At 38.8% G+C, this 14,146-nt stretch overlaps 1 protein-coding gene across 1 annotated transcript in view; it reads left to right on the forward strand.

Moving 5' to 3' along the window:
- DENND1B (DENN domain containing 1B) overlaps window positions 1-11,329 on the forward strand; it is a 146,068-nt gene extending 134,739 nt beyond the window's left edge. Inside the window, exons 22-24 of the mRNA XM_041420702.1 lie at window positions 2,149-2,228; window positions 3,277-3,490; window positions 4,722-11,329. Coding sequence (XP_041276636.1) covers window positions 2,149-2,228; window positions 3,277-3,490; window positions 4,722-5,273 — 846 coding nt within the window. The 3' untranslated portion in view covers window positions 5,274-11,329. The remainder of the gene's footprint in view (window positions 1-2,148; window positions 2,229-3,276; window positions 3,491-4,721) is intronic.
- Window positions 11,330-14,146: the final 2,817 nt, after the last annotated feature.

A 14,146-nucleotide genomic window follows, 5' to 3' on the forward strand; every position in this document is an offset into this window, starting at 1 on the left:
TGTGCTGCCATTTATCAAAAGATTATTTGTTTTTCACTTGGAGTGTAATTAATAGCAGCAGCCTTGTTAAACTTCCTGCCTTAGTATCAATCAATACACACTCATTACCAAAAGCTGGACATCTGAAGGGTCTAGCGTTATATAAAAAGCTGACATTTCAAAGATTGACTTTCATGCCCAGTCAAGAATATAACAATCTTACATTTAAATCCTTTAGCATTCATGTATTTCGGCATTTTTATTCCGAAGTAGTACATTTTGTGAGGCTACCAGCAAGCAGAAGAGAGAACAGTTTAAGGACTGAATCTCCCTTTATTTGGTTCTGCATTTATACTGTCAGCTCCTTTTCCTTATGTCAGTGGTCAGCATTGGTTCAGGTCTGTACAGGCTGCAGACTACTTGCAGAAGGAGGTTTTGAAGCAGGGCAGCAACCAGAAAGGATGGATATGGTGAATACAGAAAGAATATATAGCCTCAAACCAGCTTGTGGAGAGCATGAGCTTGTGTTTAAGAGTGCTCAGCTCTTACGTTCCAAGCAAAATGAGAGATGAGAGATGCCATGTGCAGGAAGATGAGAGCAATTTGAAACAGCAAAAGTTGAATCCCTGTTCTTGTTATGATATAAGGTAAAGACATTAAGTAATAGAATTCATATCTAAGCAGAACTGTTTGGAAGAGGCAAAACAACCAGGTACTTTAAAGAAGTTTGTTCCTTTATTTTATAGAAATAAACATGACAGCAGTCTATTAAGTCTTTATAAAGTTCTGGTGCAGCAGGAAAGGACTGTCGCCGTATCATTTCTTGTGGTAATAAATTTAAATGGTCTGGTTGTTATTAGAATGCTAATCAGGAAGGAAGCAGAAGTCTGTCCTTTTTTCATAAGGGGTATAAAAAAGGTTACACACTTCAAAATGCAGAAAAGACAGAAATTAAAAGCTTAAATAACTGCAAACAGCAGGGTACGTCAGTAATGGAAGGACTTCTTAAATGACTCTGACAGCTTTTGCAGGTGCACATACTCTGTCACTTTGCCTAGTGGAGCATTGAAAAAGTTTTATGGCTCTCCTTTTGAAATTTATTAAGGGTTTCTTTCTTTCTTTTTCTTTCTTTGCAAAGTAGTCTGGACATACCCCTCCCTTGCAGTCGTTTTTATTACAGCTCCTAAAGGAAAGTCACCTATGCAAAAACATGTGTTGCTTGTTGTCTCCGTGGTTAGCTCACAGAGCTGTAAATGCTGGAGAAGGCTGTTATTTACAGCCAGATACTTTTCTTTCCTTCCCTGCCCCCATATATTTTTCTTTGTATGTAAATCACACTTTATTTGGTTTAGTTGTTGAAAGTCTCCCTGTATAATTTTATAATATACCCCTAATCATTTAAGTTGGTAACAAAAATGTTTTTTCAAAGAGTTTGACCATCAGGAGCTAGGAATTCTTGTTTTGGAGGGAGGTTTTAGGTTTATCAACTTGTCTGTTACATTCCTTCATATGATTATTCGTGCTTTCACTAACACACTTGCATATTACTGTTCATAGGTGTTCTGAGGGGCCACTGCAATGTCTTTGGTGTTTGCTGATTCTTCTTAATTTTATTCAGCTCCTGTTTCTCAAAAACACAACTTCTCTTCCTTTATTCCCCTTTTTTTCTTGAAGCTTGATATCTGTCCTCTTTGAAATATTATTTATTGTTTCAACAAATCAGCAAGTGTTACCTTGTAGAATTTTATTCCATTGGCAGAGTTCATTCCTCTACAGATGAACAAGCTTGGCAAATATTTCTACCAGAAATGGTAGAAGTACCATTGGTGCTTTTTGTGATCTGCTTTCAAGAAAGGGTATCTGGTAGACTTGAGTGATGCTTTTCCTCCAATATTCAGTCTTCTGCTAATCAATTCTTTGCATAAATAATAAGGCACACCAGGCTTTGCATAAATAAGCGGCCCTCCATAGGCCGTGAAGAGAAATGGTTCTCTTTAATTGGTGATGCTTGAGGACTTGGAACAGCCTTTACAAGACTTGATCAATATGTGGTTTTTCTCATCAAGTGCTCAGAAGCCCTAATGAGTAAAGTGGCAGCTGGTCTCTGAATAAGTAATGCTGAAATAGAAAAAATAAACAAAATTATAATGTTAATTGTCCTTCCTCCAGACTCGTTTCAACCAGCGCCTCAGTAACCAGGATTTTGCCTTGGATGAAGATGAGGATGATGAAATTGAGAGAACAAGCAAGTAAGAAGCCTGTTTGGATGGGTTATATATATATATATAGGAGAGAGGTTAATAAGTGTTATTCAGCTAAGTGTAGTTCAAGTGACACATTTTTCTCCTGTCTAGGCTGCTAGCTTAATTCTTAATCTAGATGATGTCAAGTAGTTTAGGATTTAAATCTGCTTTTAAAAAAGGGACAGGCTATTATATCTTTTCATTATTTATCGTGTTCAGAAGAGCTTGACATAATCCTCAGTCTTCACAGCCTCCAGATAAAAAGGCTACATACACAAAGAAACAGCAAAATATTCATCAACATGGTGGGCAGTGACCTCAGCTAATCTATTCCTCAAGTGTTGTGTTGTGGCCATGACAATGGGACATTTTTTGAAGGGTCTGAAAGATAAATAATGTCTTGGAGTTTTTATATTGAGGTCTTCCTATATGAGAAATAAAGGAAAAGTGTAAGTTGAGGCTTAAGCTGCATTTAGGCATTTTCTGAATTGAGGAGTCGATTTTTGGTAATGAACATCTGGATATAAGCCAGAAAGGACACTAAAAGCAAAATCAAGCAGCTTAGGCTGTGATATAATAGGGAAGACAAAGCTAGTGAAGTGTTAAAAGGATATATTGAAAACAGTGAGCCATGGAAAACAGCCTTTGTAGCAGTAGTGATAGACAGAGGCAGAAGAAGACTGGTAGACTTGGGGTCTGAGGTAAGACTGTTCCAATGAACGAGAGAGGAAATAAGAGACAAAAGCACCAGTTGTCCTTGCAGATAGGCAGTACTTCAGTAAATTTCCCATGTGGTGGAGGAAGAGTTGCAGTAGCAGTCTTGCCACTAGAACAAAATGTTTGGCTAGGCCTGGAGGCAGCTAATGATAACTCCATCTTGTTGAAGATGGTTGAAACCATATATCTGTGTTCAGGAAAATTCTTGAGTAGAAACATATTCCAGGTTAATGTTCCCATTCAATGCTCTTGAAATGCATTCTCCTATGTCCTTTCAGAAGTGTCTATAATAAAATGGCTTTTATGTTCCTATCTGATGGAAAAGTTTCGTTTTCAGGTTGTCATCAGAAGACAGTGAAGAAGCTTCTGCTTACTTTTATGATAGTGATGGTTCTGGTGAAACTGGAATAACTCAGCATCAAGGAGAAATGGACTTGCTTGGAGAGATTCTGGACACGCTGAGCACACACAGTTCAGATCAAGGAAAACTCTCAGGAGCAAAGAGCCTGGATTTCTTCAGATCAATGGATGACATTGATTACAAGACGGCGGTTAGTCTTCTGCTTTTATTTGAAAACCAACCCAAGTCCATTTACAGTGGAATCCTGCACTTATGGAATGAACAACATGCAGCTCAGACTCTGCAGCACAGTCTTTAGAATTGCTGATGTGTCTTCCTAGGGCTATATAACAGTACGCTCATGCTGGCCACTGCATGATGGTTTTTTAGCAGCCAAGAAATTGTCCAGGTTACTAAGTCATCTTGGAACAGTATTTTTCCCTTAAAGCAGTAACCACATAGAGAGATGTGAACAGTATAATAATTTACTTAATCAAATAGTTTAATATTATATTTATATAATATATATTTTTTTCTGTTAAATCTGATATGCCTTGAGCTGGTTTAGGATTTTTTTAATGTGGTTTAAAAGGCATTTTTCACCTTGTAGACTTAGACTAGTCATAGTGATATGATGATATTTCCTGCTTGATTTAAGTCATGGAATCCAGGTGGTAATTGCACCTGAAACACTACTAGAATAGTACTCCAGAGTTTTCTAAGAGGGCTCCTTGTTCCTATTTTAGGTAGAGTTGCACCGGTCCTTTAGTGTAAACACTCTGCTTGCCTACAGTTTTAAAACTTTCACCAAGTCACTGCTGTGGTATTAGCCAAAAAAGCTTAGTGTTTCTGAATTCCAGCACATGTCAGCTGTCCAACACTTACTTTTGCTGAAAGAGATCCTATAGTAGATGATTTGTTACTGGAGCAGCAAATACTGATGCAAATATTTATAAAGCCTGTAAAATTTTATATTATGAGTGTCACACAGGGGTTAGATTAATAAAATGCCCGGTTTTGTTTGACCAAAAAACTTTAATATTGAAAATTGGTATAATTAATTACTGAAGCAAAGAGGAAATGCCATCTGGTTTTAGTTTTAGTCCCACTCCCTCTCATATTATGGGTACAAACGAGAAAAGTGTGTCTTTGTTCACTGTCAAAACTGCTTGTGTCAAGACTGAATGGATAGAGGAGACAGAAATCCTTCCTCTTTGTGGTACCAGAGGCAGTCCTTAGGCTAAGAGACAGTGTTCTGTGAGGAAATGTAAAAACACTTGGCCTTGCATTGTGTCTGGGATAGTTGTTTTGTAACACTGAGTCCCAAAGGGAATCCGTGATTTAGGAACATACAAAATCCCTTCCAGTCCTTGTGTTTCAAAAATACCAGTGTAGAGATGTTTCTTGTGACATTAACTATGAACACATGTTTTTTCTTTCAGAACAAGTCAAATGCACCTAGTGAGAGCAATCTTACCCTGCTCTGCAGCAGTGCTAATGACCAGGCAGAGTGGAACCTCGGCCAGGATGACAGTGTTCTCCATGGGAAGCAGCTGCCCCCGTCACCAAGGAAGCAAGTTTCTTCTGATGGCCAGAGAGAATCTCTCTCAAGGATGGAAGAAGAAAAGAGTGGCAAAACATTTACTACTGACAAGATGGACACCACTAGTTTGACATCCCTGTCTTCAGTACGACCAAGTGCCCAGTTTACTTCCCTCGAAAGTTTCAAAGCAGGCTTTTCTTCCTGTCGGTATGCAAAGCCTAATGAAACACTAAGCAATACCTCAGAAGATCAGCTCCCAGCAGGTCTTGCTCAACAGCCATCTATTCTGGTCCCTTGGGAGAAAGGTGGGAAGGAAGGAGATGAAACTCCAGAAGAAGGTGGACTTCTTCAGGAAGTGGTGTCATTATGTAAACTGAATTCTGCTTTTCACTATGGTTTAAATATTTCAAAGGATAGCTTGTCCAGCAGTAGAAGTGGAAATAAAACGTAAGAAAAGTATGAAAAGAGAAACTTGACTCCCATCAGATGTTAAAGGGAGACTACTCAGGACTCCATGTAACTCCATATGAGATGATAACCAAAAAAATGAAAAGGAATAAGAGATCTTCAGTTATAAAAATAATTCTCTTCAGTTGAGTATGCATTTTCTGCCATTGGACATCCGCTTCTACATTTACTCAGTTCATTTGTTGGCTGTAGTTAGGTCCACAAAATGGAACTAAATGTATGAATGCACTCTCAAATCAGGTACTAGTTAGTCTCTGTGTTAAAAATACAGCAAGTGTATGGTGCTTCCTAGCATTTGCTTCCTCTAAGCAGCAAGGGTGTCACCTGAAGGTAGCCAGGTTTTGAAGGTACTATGTTAATCCCATTAGTATGAAATGAACCAAGCAATCTGATTTGTCTGAAATGTACAAATGTTAATATTTGTAATGAATAATAATTGCCTTAATCTTTTGAGAAGGGGTTTAACTGTCTTAGAAGATGAATGCAAATCTACAAAACAGCAATAATGATTTTCCATGGCAGGAATTTGCTTCAGCAAGGGTGGGGGGAGGAAAGGAGACTTTTTATAGATTAAGGAATTTCTTGTGACTATAACTTGGAATTTACTCCAAACTAAAACTGTGGCTCTGTCTTCCAGACTTCAGAAAGGTAGCACGTGGTTTTCTCTCTTCCATAAAGTACATGAAGTGCTGAATTATAATGTGACATTTATTGACTTCTGTTTACAACTAAGACACTTTAAAGACACATTATCAGTTTCCCTAGGTAGACTAATTCACCTAAAAATTCTCAGAAAGGAAAGTGTAAGTGGAATTGATAGATTTCTATTATTTTTTTTTATTTTCTGCAGTTTAATAGTTGGAAAACTAATTTGTGCCTGATTTGTAACACTAGAAAGCTAAATTTATGGATTCAGTTTGAGACTGTATATATCCGACTCTCATTTGAGCCAAGTTGGACAACCAAAAACTTCTTTCTAAATTCAGTGAAGGAGAGTAAATGGTCATGATGTATAATGTATTTAGAACAACCATTTTTCCTCCTTCTGGCAGTGTTCCTGACAAATATTTGGATATTTAAAGTCTGAGGATTTTTGATACTCTGTGGAGCAGCTCTTTAATTTTTAAAATTTTCTTTGTCTTTTCTTTTTCCACCTCACCATACATACCTTGTCTCTCCAACAGCTTAGGACAGAAGAGACAGTTACTCAGTTTCAGCATATTGGAATTGTCAGCTTTGAGGGGGATATTTGTGGTACAGTTGGTAGAAATAGCATTCTGCTTCTCTTCTAAGTCAGAAACCTTTTTTCTTTTCCTCTTTGTCATTAATGATTTCTGTTAATTTCGGCCTAGGCCTGAGTGAGCATGTTCCTGGGGTTGGTATTGGATCAGATTGTGCTTTAGTACCTTAATAGTAGTTTGTAGCAGAGTTTCATATCAGTTGCCTCACTGATATGAGTATTAATTCATTTTCTTTCCAGCTGACACAAATGCAAAGGGGTTTTTTTGCTGCTTTCTTACAAGGTAGCTGACCTAAGGGAATTGCTCCATGTAATGGCAGAAGCACTGTTTGGAACCTCACCAGAGAGGCTCAGTAGAGTGAAATCTGGGGTTAGTGCAAAATTTCATTTTGCTCCAGAATGAGAAAGGGCTGTGCCAGTACTTGCCACTGAGGATGAACCTCCAGAATTAATTTTTTAATCACTGCAACAAAGCTAAAACATAGCAAAAGTTCAAATCTTGCAGAAATATCTGTGTCTGATCAAGCATGAACATTTTGGAGGGCATCTGCATTGCTGGAGAATCTGTGTTCCAGAGTTAGCAGTTGTACATCCAGAAGTCTGTACTCTAAACTATTTTTTATCCTTTGATTTCCTCTTGTGCATCTACATGATATGTTGTGAACTTTTGTAATAACAAAAAATGTTACTTGGCAAAATATTTTGCACTATTAGAAATCCATAATATCATAAAAATAATTAAAATCTTCACTCTCAGTGTTGCAAGTGGATCAGGCCAAGTGGCTCATGTGCTGTTCAGATGAAAAAGTTCCAGAGCAACCTGATGGTTTCTTGTTTAAAGCTGGCATTAATGACTTGAGGGCATTCTTCTCCCTTGCTGGTACTAAACATTGCCCAAGCATAGTGCTGCAAAAGGCAATACACAGGTTTTTGTTCTTGTAGCACTTCTCACTCCTTCTCATTCATCTCCTTGCATTTTGTGGTGAGAATTTAAAGGTTCAACTTTTCCTTTCCTCTCCAACTCACATGATGTTTCTATCCATGGTTCAATCTAAGTTGCTCTGTTTTCTTCATTTATTAAAGTTAGTAAACAGTATAAATGTTTTAAGGAGGAAAATAGAAAAAAAACCCTAGAAATTGTGGCCATTATTACTTTCAAAACCATCAAACCAGGAATGCTGCCAGAAAATGGTTTTCAAAAATTACTGTCTAATACAGGCATAAATCTTAGTGGCTTTATATGAGGGTTAGATGCTGAGCAAATAATCACAGAGGTTGTTCCATTCTCAGCTTTGTGGAATAAATATGGAAGCCATGTGAGACTGCCAGTATTCTTAAGTTTTTATAAGGATCATAAAATTGAAAGTTTTCTAGTGGAATCTTTCAAAATGGAGGCATTGTAGTAATAGTTCACTGCTTCATGGAGTGAAAATACAGGCTGAAAAGAAGTAAACAGATTAAATAGAAGATGGTAATATTCAATTTAGAATAATTTTCATTTCAGACAAAATGTTTCTGTGCTTATGCTGCATTGTTTCCTTACTATTTACAAAGCTATAGTTTGTTTACAATCATTAAATAGTATGTCTTTTTTGGTTTTGAACCTTATGTGGGTTCAGAAATAGATTGGTCTTATATATATGTTGATTTTAACTGTAGGTACATTTTTTACTCTGTAATATACAGGATCTTTTCCACTTACTATCAGTGATCTTTTAAAAAGGCTAATATTTGTGCCTTATTTGAATAGAATTGCCAGTTACCAAATAGATAAGAGTCCAAACTGATATTTCTGGTTCAACACTCTTGTTCTCTGTCCTTGTGATAATATAAAATTGTTTATTGGCTACATATGCAGTATTTTTAGTACCACAGTGGGTTCTATATAAAGATAAATTTTCCAGGTCCAGTACTTTGCAAGTTTTATACTTGTATGCTTTTGAGTTGTGGAAATCCTTCTAGTGTCTTTGAAAATCATCAACATTGATCACCAGCTACTGGTGAGAACTGAATTGTGCTCAGTCAGAGCTCCTGTAGTCTTCTTCAGAGGCATCTCTTTTCTTCAGGATCTCAAAAATCTTCCATTTCTCCTGTTTAAGGGAGATACCAGGTTATTTGATTAAGCTTTGTGATCTGTTACTTACACATAGGAACAAATTTCCGATGTAGAAAGTCAAACCAGGACTTGAGATTAATATTTTTGAGTTTATTTTGCATAGATGTCTGCCTAAAATGAGCCGTATCACTCATCTGGTTTGGGAGGAAAAAGGGCAGTGGAAGGACAAAGGGATTCCTGGGTTGTTCCAGTGCAGTGTGGTGAAGCAGAGCCTGGAAGTCCACAGGAGAGATAGTAACTTCGAAGAATTCCAGATTTCAGTTCTAGCTCAGTTACAGTGGTTCCAGCTCAGTCATGTAGGTAAAAGTAATATTACCTGTGGAGTTAACTCCCTGTGGGATTTGCAGAATGGATAATCTGTTGTCCTAGTCAGAACCTTCCCATTCACATGTGTAGAGATGTAATGAGGAAAACTGCAGATACCAGGGAAGGGCTGTGGATGCAGAGGTGATCCCTACCCACCCTCTATGCATGCAGAGGGCAGTCTGTGTAGAATAGGCAGTGGTTTGCTCTTCCATCTCACATTTTTGGGCATCATGTAGTTCTGAAAAATAGACTTGTTCTGAAGAAAAAATGTAGTTGTAGAAGTTGTCATAGAAGTTGTTGACTGAACCCTTCCTTGTCATTTAGCATTTCAGTGGTGCTGCTGCTGTTGGGGTGGGATCATCAGAAACTCTCAGCACTGGCTGAAGTCCCCTCTCAGGCATTGTAACACAGACTTCAGGCAGAGTTTTAGACAAGTGCTGGGTGCTTCTGAAAATCCCACCAGATCTATTAGAAGAGTGTTTTAGACCTTAAAATTCTGTTTTAGATGTCTTCTCAGGTTTTAGGATGAGCTAGTTTACAACCTCGTGTTCTTGTAACCAATGTAAAGTCTAAGCAAAAGAGCAGTTAACCCAGGTGTTTAAAACAGCTTCTCCTTATCCACCTGCAATCAATGATACTCAGTTCTACAGAACAATGTTTTGTTGGTGCAGCTGTCTAATAGAATTGCTAGGAGCATCTAAAATACTTTCTCTATGCATGTAAGTAATCAAAGAAACATTTCATGCAATAATAAGTGCCAGCATGAGACCCTTTTGCAAATGCCCCCTGTGTAATCCTGACTGTACCCTGTCCTGCAGGAAGAATCCCTAACCATGGACCTCCCTGACTCCTCAGGGAGATCTCAAGAGGAGCTTTATTTCCAAGGAGTTAGCATCTCCTCCCTTGTCACCAGCCTCTAGTCCAGGTGCTGTGAGACTCTAGCCAGTGCATTCCCAACAGCCTGGAATTTCAGGCTAAACAAATGTGGTTAATAAACAGCTTCCATGTTGCAAAGCTCAGGATGGTGAAGGCTGTCCATTCCTATGATATTGCAGTAAATCTTTGAAGAATGAATGTAGAAATAACTGCACCAGCAAAACCAGTATGAATGGTGATGTGACTTCTCTTCAGTAACTTCTTTGCTGCTATTAGGCATGTCTGTCTCTGCTGGGTGTTGTTTGCTTGTTAGCAGAATCTGAGCTGACCAGAGCGTGTCCTCATCTTCACCCCAGGAGCGTGGACCACAGCTGGCCTAGAATTCGTGTTCCTCAGGGTGTTGAAAATAAAGGAACGGAAAGGGATGATGTGGTTTGCTTGTGCAAAACCTCCCTTGATCCGTTTTGCAATATCTGTTCCACAGTTTCAGTCAGTGGCCAGTTGAAAGTACTTGACAGGTCTTTCTGAAAGCTGCTTCACTTATTCTTGTAGAGTTTCCTGGTGTGTGCACAGCCACCTCAGTCTAGAGGGACATCCACAACCCACATAGCTGGCAGGGCCATTGCCATCCTCTGCTGGGTTGCGGTATGAAGCAGGTAACACAGTTGGAAGTTACTCCAAGGTGTACTGTAGTAAAGGGTACTCAATTAAATTGTACTATTACTTAGCTCAATACTAACAACACTTGTATTTAGAATCCAGTAACAGTATTAGCATTTGGAAAGTAAGTTGGGTTGACATTTATTATGATTGTGTGTGAATTAACATCCTTTCTGTTAGAAATAAGGGAGCAGCTTGGTTGGAAGGGGAAAATGTGTTGACTTTCAAATCTTCAGTGAATTTTGTGCAATATTGCCCCTTGTTTCAAAGTGATTTAGTAGTGCACATCTGCTTTCAAGCAGACCCATGAAATAGTATTTTTTAGAACTGTGTAAAATTACATGTAACTTTGAAATACGGTTGTATGATAAAAACATGAAGAAATCTATTCTAATGAGGCAAATGTATATTTCTAGTGACTGGGAATGATTATGGATGTCACATTCTGTAGAAATAATAAGGCCTAAGCCAATGTTCACATACCAGTAGTTCCAGGTAACTCTTAAAAGTAAAACCTGGTTAAATTGAAGTGAGGATAACTATTTGACTTTATGATATTTAGCTTATGCTTTGATCACTTGTTAATCATGGGTAAAAAGCTGAGGTGTTAAGCACTGCTTTTCAGGACCAGCGATGACCACAAGAATTGAGTTTGTGACATCCGTAATTATCATAAGTCATTACTTAAAACATCTACTAGTGTTGCCAGTATCCTTTAAAGTTTTTGTAAATTAATTTCTTTGTATATTGATGTACATTTTTTTAACCTTTGGTTTTTCCTTGAGACCTTCTTTAAATTAATATACTTGAATGAGGCAATAAAGCACTGTGGAAGAGCTAATCTTGGTACAGCTTGCACACAAGCACATCACATCTGTTACTTCATGGTTTTTGAGGAGGAAGAGCAATTTAAAATGCTTAGATGTTTGGCAAACAGTTTGTGTTTGTTAATTTTAAATTTGATGAGAAATGCCTCGACATGGAACAAAGCAACATCATGTATCTTGATGCTTCTAAATTTTTTTTATAACATTTTTTGGTGACCCTTGAAAACCATTCCCAATAATATCCCTTATTGTGAGCCTTTAATACTTAAAAGAGAGGCATGAAGTACAGGATACATTGAGATTTTATTGGCAATTTTGAGATTAAAAAAACATACACATACCAAACAACCAGCATTGTCCTTACAGTTTTGAAAATTTAATTACTAACCTTTTAACAAAACTAGAGCCAAATTTACTCCACACTTTTGCACCTTCTGGTACTGTTCAAAGTCATCTTGAGAACTGTAATTCTGACCTTAGACTACTGTTAGTAGTGCACTGTCTAGATGTATTAAGTGAGCTGTGATATGTGATGTGGTTTGTTTTTTCTTTTTCCTTCCAAAGTTTGTGGCATCAGTAGAAGTTTTTGGTGAATTCCACGTGACCATAAAGTGCCCAACACTGTACTATAAAATAAAATTTAACAATATCCAAATTCCTTGGGTGATGCAGGTTCTTGTTTGATGGGTTGATCTGAGGAGCATTTTCGTGCTTATCAGGCATAAAGATTGAAATGATCCAGTATTATTTTGGAAGTTTTTCTCCACTGAATGAACATTTCATTTTCTCTATTATAGAGAAAGCAAAATGTGTTTCCTTGAATGCAATAATGAATTGATTAGTGCAAATGTTAAATGTTCATGTCCTTTGAAATTCCAGTGGTATTTTGGATCTTTTAAAAACCTTACCTAAGAATTCCTTTTTGTTAAACAGCTTTTATTGGGCTCTAGATCTTCAGATTACTGCCAAAAAAAGTAGGTATATTATCTTTCTTTGTAGGTTAAGAAATCCACATATTAAGGAGAAACAAGCAAGAAGAAGGTACAGTAATAATTGGTGGGTGCTGTGGTTTGAACCTTTCACACTAGATGTTAAAAAAGGTAATAATATTTGGGATCTCACCAAGTGTTTTTGTACTGCTTAGCCAAGTATTATCAGAGAGCTCTTGGGGAGGGAGGAGGGGTGCCTGACCTCCTGTAGCTGTGGTGGCATCTGATGAGGGGTCACACTGTGCTGCTGAGAGGTGCTGGGACCTCCCCTTTTTACAAACCTGGACAGCCCCTGCTCTTGTGCCCTGCTCCCCTGGGCCTGGCTGCAGCCCCTGTGGCACCTGGTGGCCCTGCTGGGCTGAGTGACCCACTGGCACAGCTGGACCTGCCTTTGGGGGAGATGGGGAGTAAAATGAAGGTAGGTTTTATCTGTAACTTGGGGGACAAAAGGACATGTAAGGGCTGAGGTGACCCTGGCTGGGCTCTTCTACTCCATCCTTCTTGGGGGAGAACTCCTGACTATTCCCCACCTCTAGCATGCAGGAATTCCTCCATGGGCTGTGGGTGGATCTCTGCCCCCATGGACTGCCCTGGGCTGCAGGGGCTCAGCTGCCTCACCATGGGCTGCAGCCGGGGCTGCAGAGGAGTCTCTGCTCTGGCACCTGGAGCAGCTCCTGGAGCACCTCCTGCCCCTCCCTCCTCCCTGTCCTGGGTGTCTGTGAAGCTACTGCTTTCTTGTACTCTCTCCTCTCTCTCAGCTGCTGTTGCACAGGGTATTTTCCCCCCTTGACTGTGTTATCCCAGAGGTGCTGCCGCTGTAGCTGATCAGCTCAGCCTTGGCCAGCCATGGATCCATCCTGGAGCTGGCTGGCATTGCCTCTGTCAGACATGGGGGAAGCTTCTCACAAGAGCTTTTTAATGTAGTTGCAGGTGTATGACCATAATTCAGCTGGAATTTTCCCTTGAATGGCTATGCAGTGTAATCTCTTATTCACTTTTCTATGTTAAAAGCATTTTGATACCTTATGCAGACAAACCATAGACACTATGGTTTCAATATTTATATAGTCAATCCACAACTGGTAAGAAAACTACAAATTATCTTGATACAAAACAATGAGGGTGTGATTTTTGCTTGTCATTATGTCTGTGCTAGCTTACTGCAGCCAGCAGAGTGATACCAGCTGTGAAGTGTGGTTGCAAAGGGATCCTCACTGCTAGATTAAGCATAGCACATCTTGTAGTTATTCCTTTGATTTTTCCAGTAGATGTGTTAAAATATACCGGTTAAAATGATAGTTGTGAAAATGAACTTTTTGTCGTAGGTCCAGATTATGAGTCAATTGAAGACATTATAAAGAGAATCTTTGCTGAAGGAGTGGGAAGCTATGAAGTCTTTCAGGTAAAGTTCACCTGCTTTGCTTAGTTTTTATCTCAGGGCACTTGAGAATATGGTTGCAACTTGCCTTCTGTGGATTTTTGAGTCAAGTTCTTTCAAGCCCAAGAATGAGAAAGGACTGAAAAAGAGGAGATAATAAGAAAAGGCAGTCTAAGTTAAGTTGGCAGATTTTACACAGGTGGTGCAGCAGGACTCTTCCTGTCCATACAAAACCAAGTGTCTGTGAAGAACTCAGGGGTTTGGGGTACCAGCCCCATGGTACCACCCTGGGTACAAAAGCTGGCTCGTCTGTTAGGAGTTGTGTCGTTTGAGGGAAAAATGCAGCTCAAAGCACTGATTTACTCGTGATTTATTTAGAAGGAGAAATCAAAAACTCTCCTATTCATTAGTAACCTCTTGCTTGTGCTTCAAAAGCAGATGAGAATTGCTTTTGCAACTCACTT

Source organism: Onychostruthus taczanowskii, unplaced genomic scaffold (assembly GCF_017590055.1).
Source record: "Onychostruthus taczanowskii isolate IOZ18803 unplaced genomic scaffold, ASM1759005v1 scaffold65, whole genome shotgun sequence".
NCBI classification, from domain to species: domain Eukaryota; kingdom Metazoa; phylum Chordata; class Aves; order Passeriformes; family Passeridae; genus Onychostruthus; species Onychostruthus taczanowskii.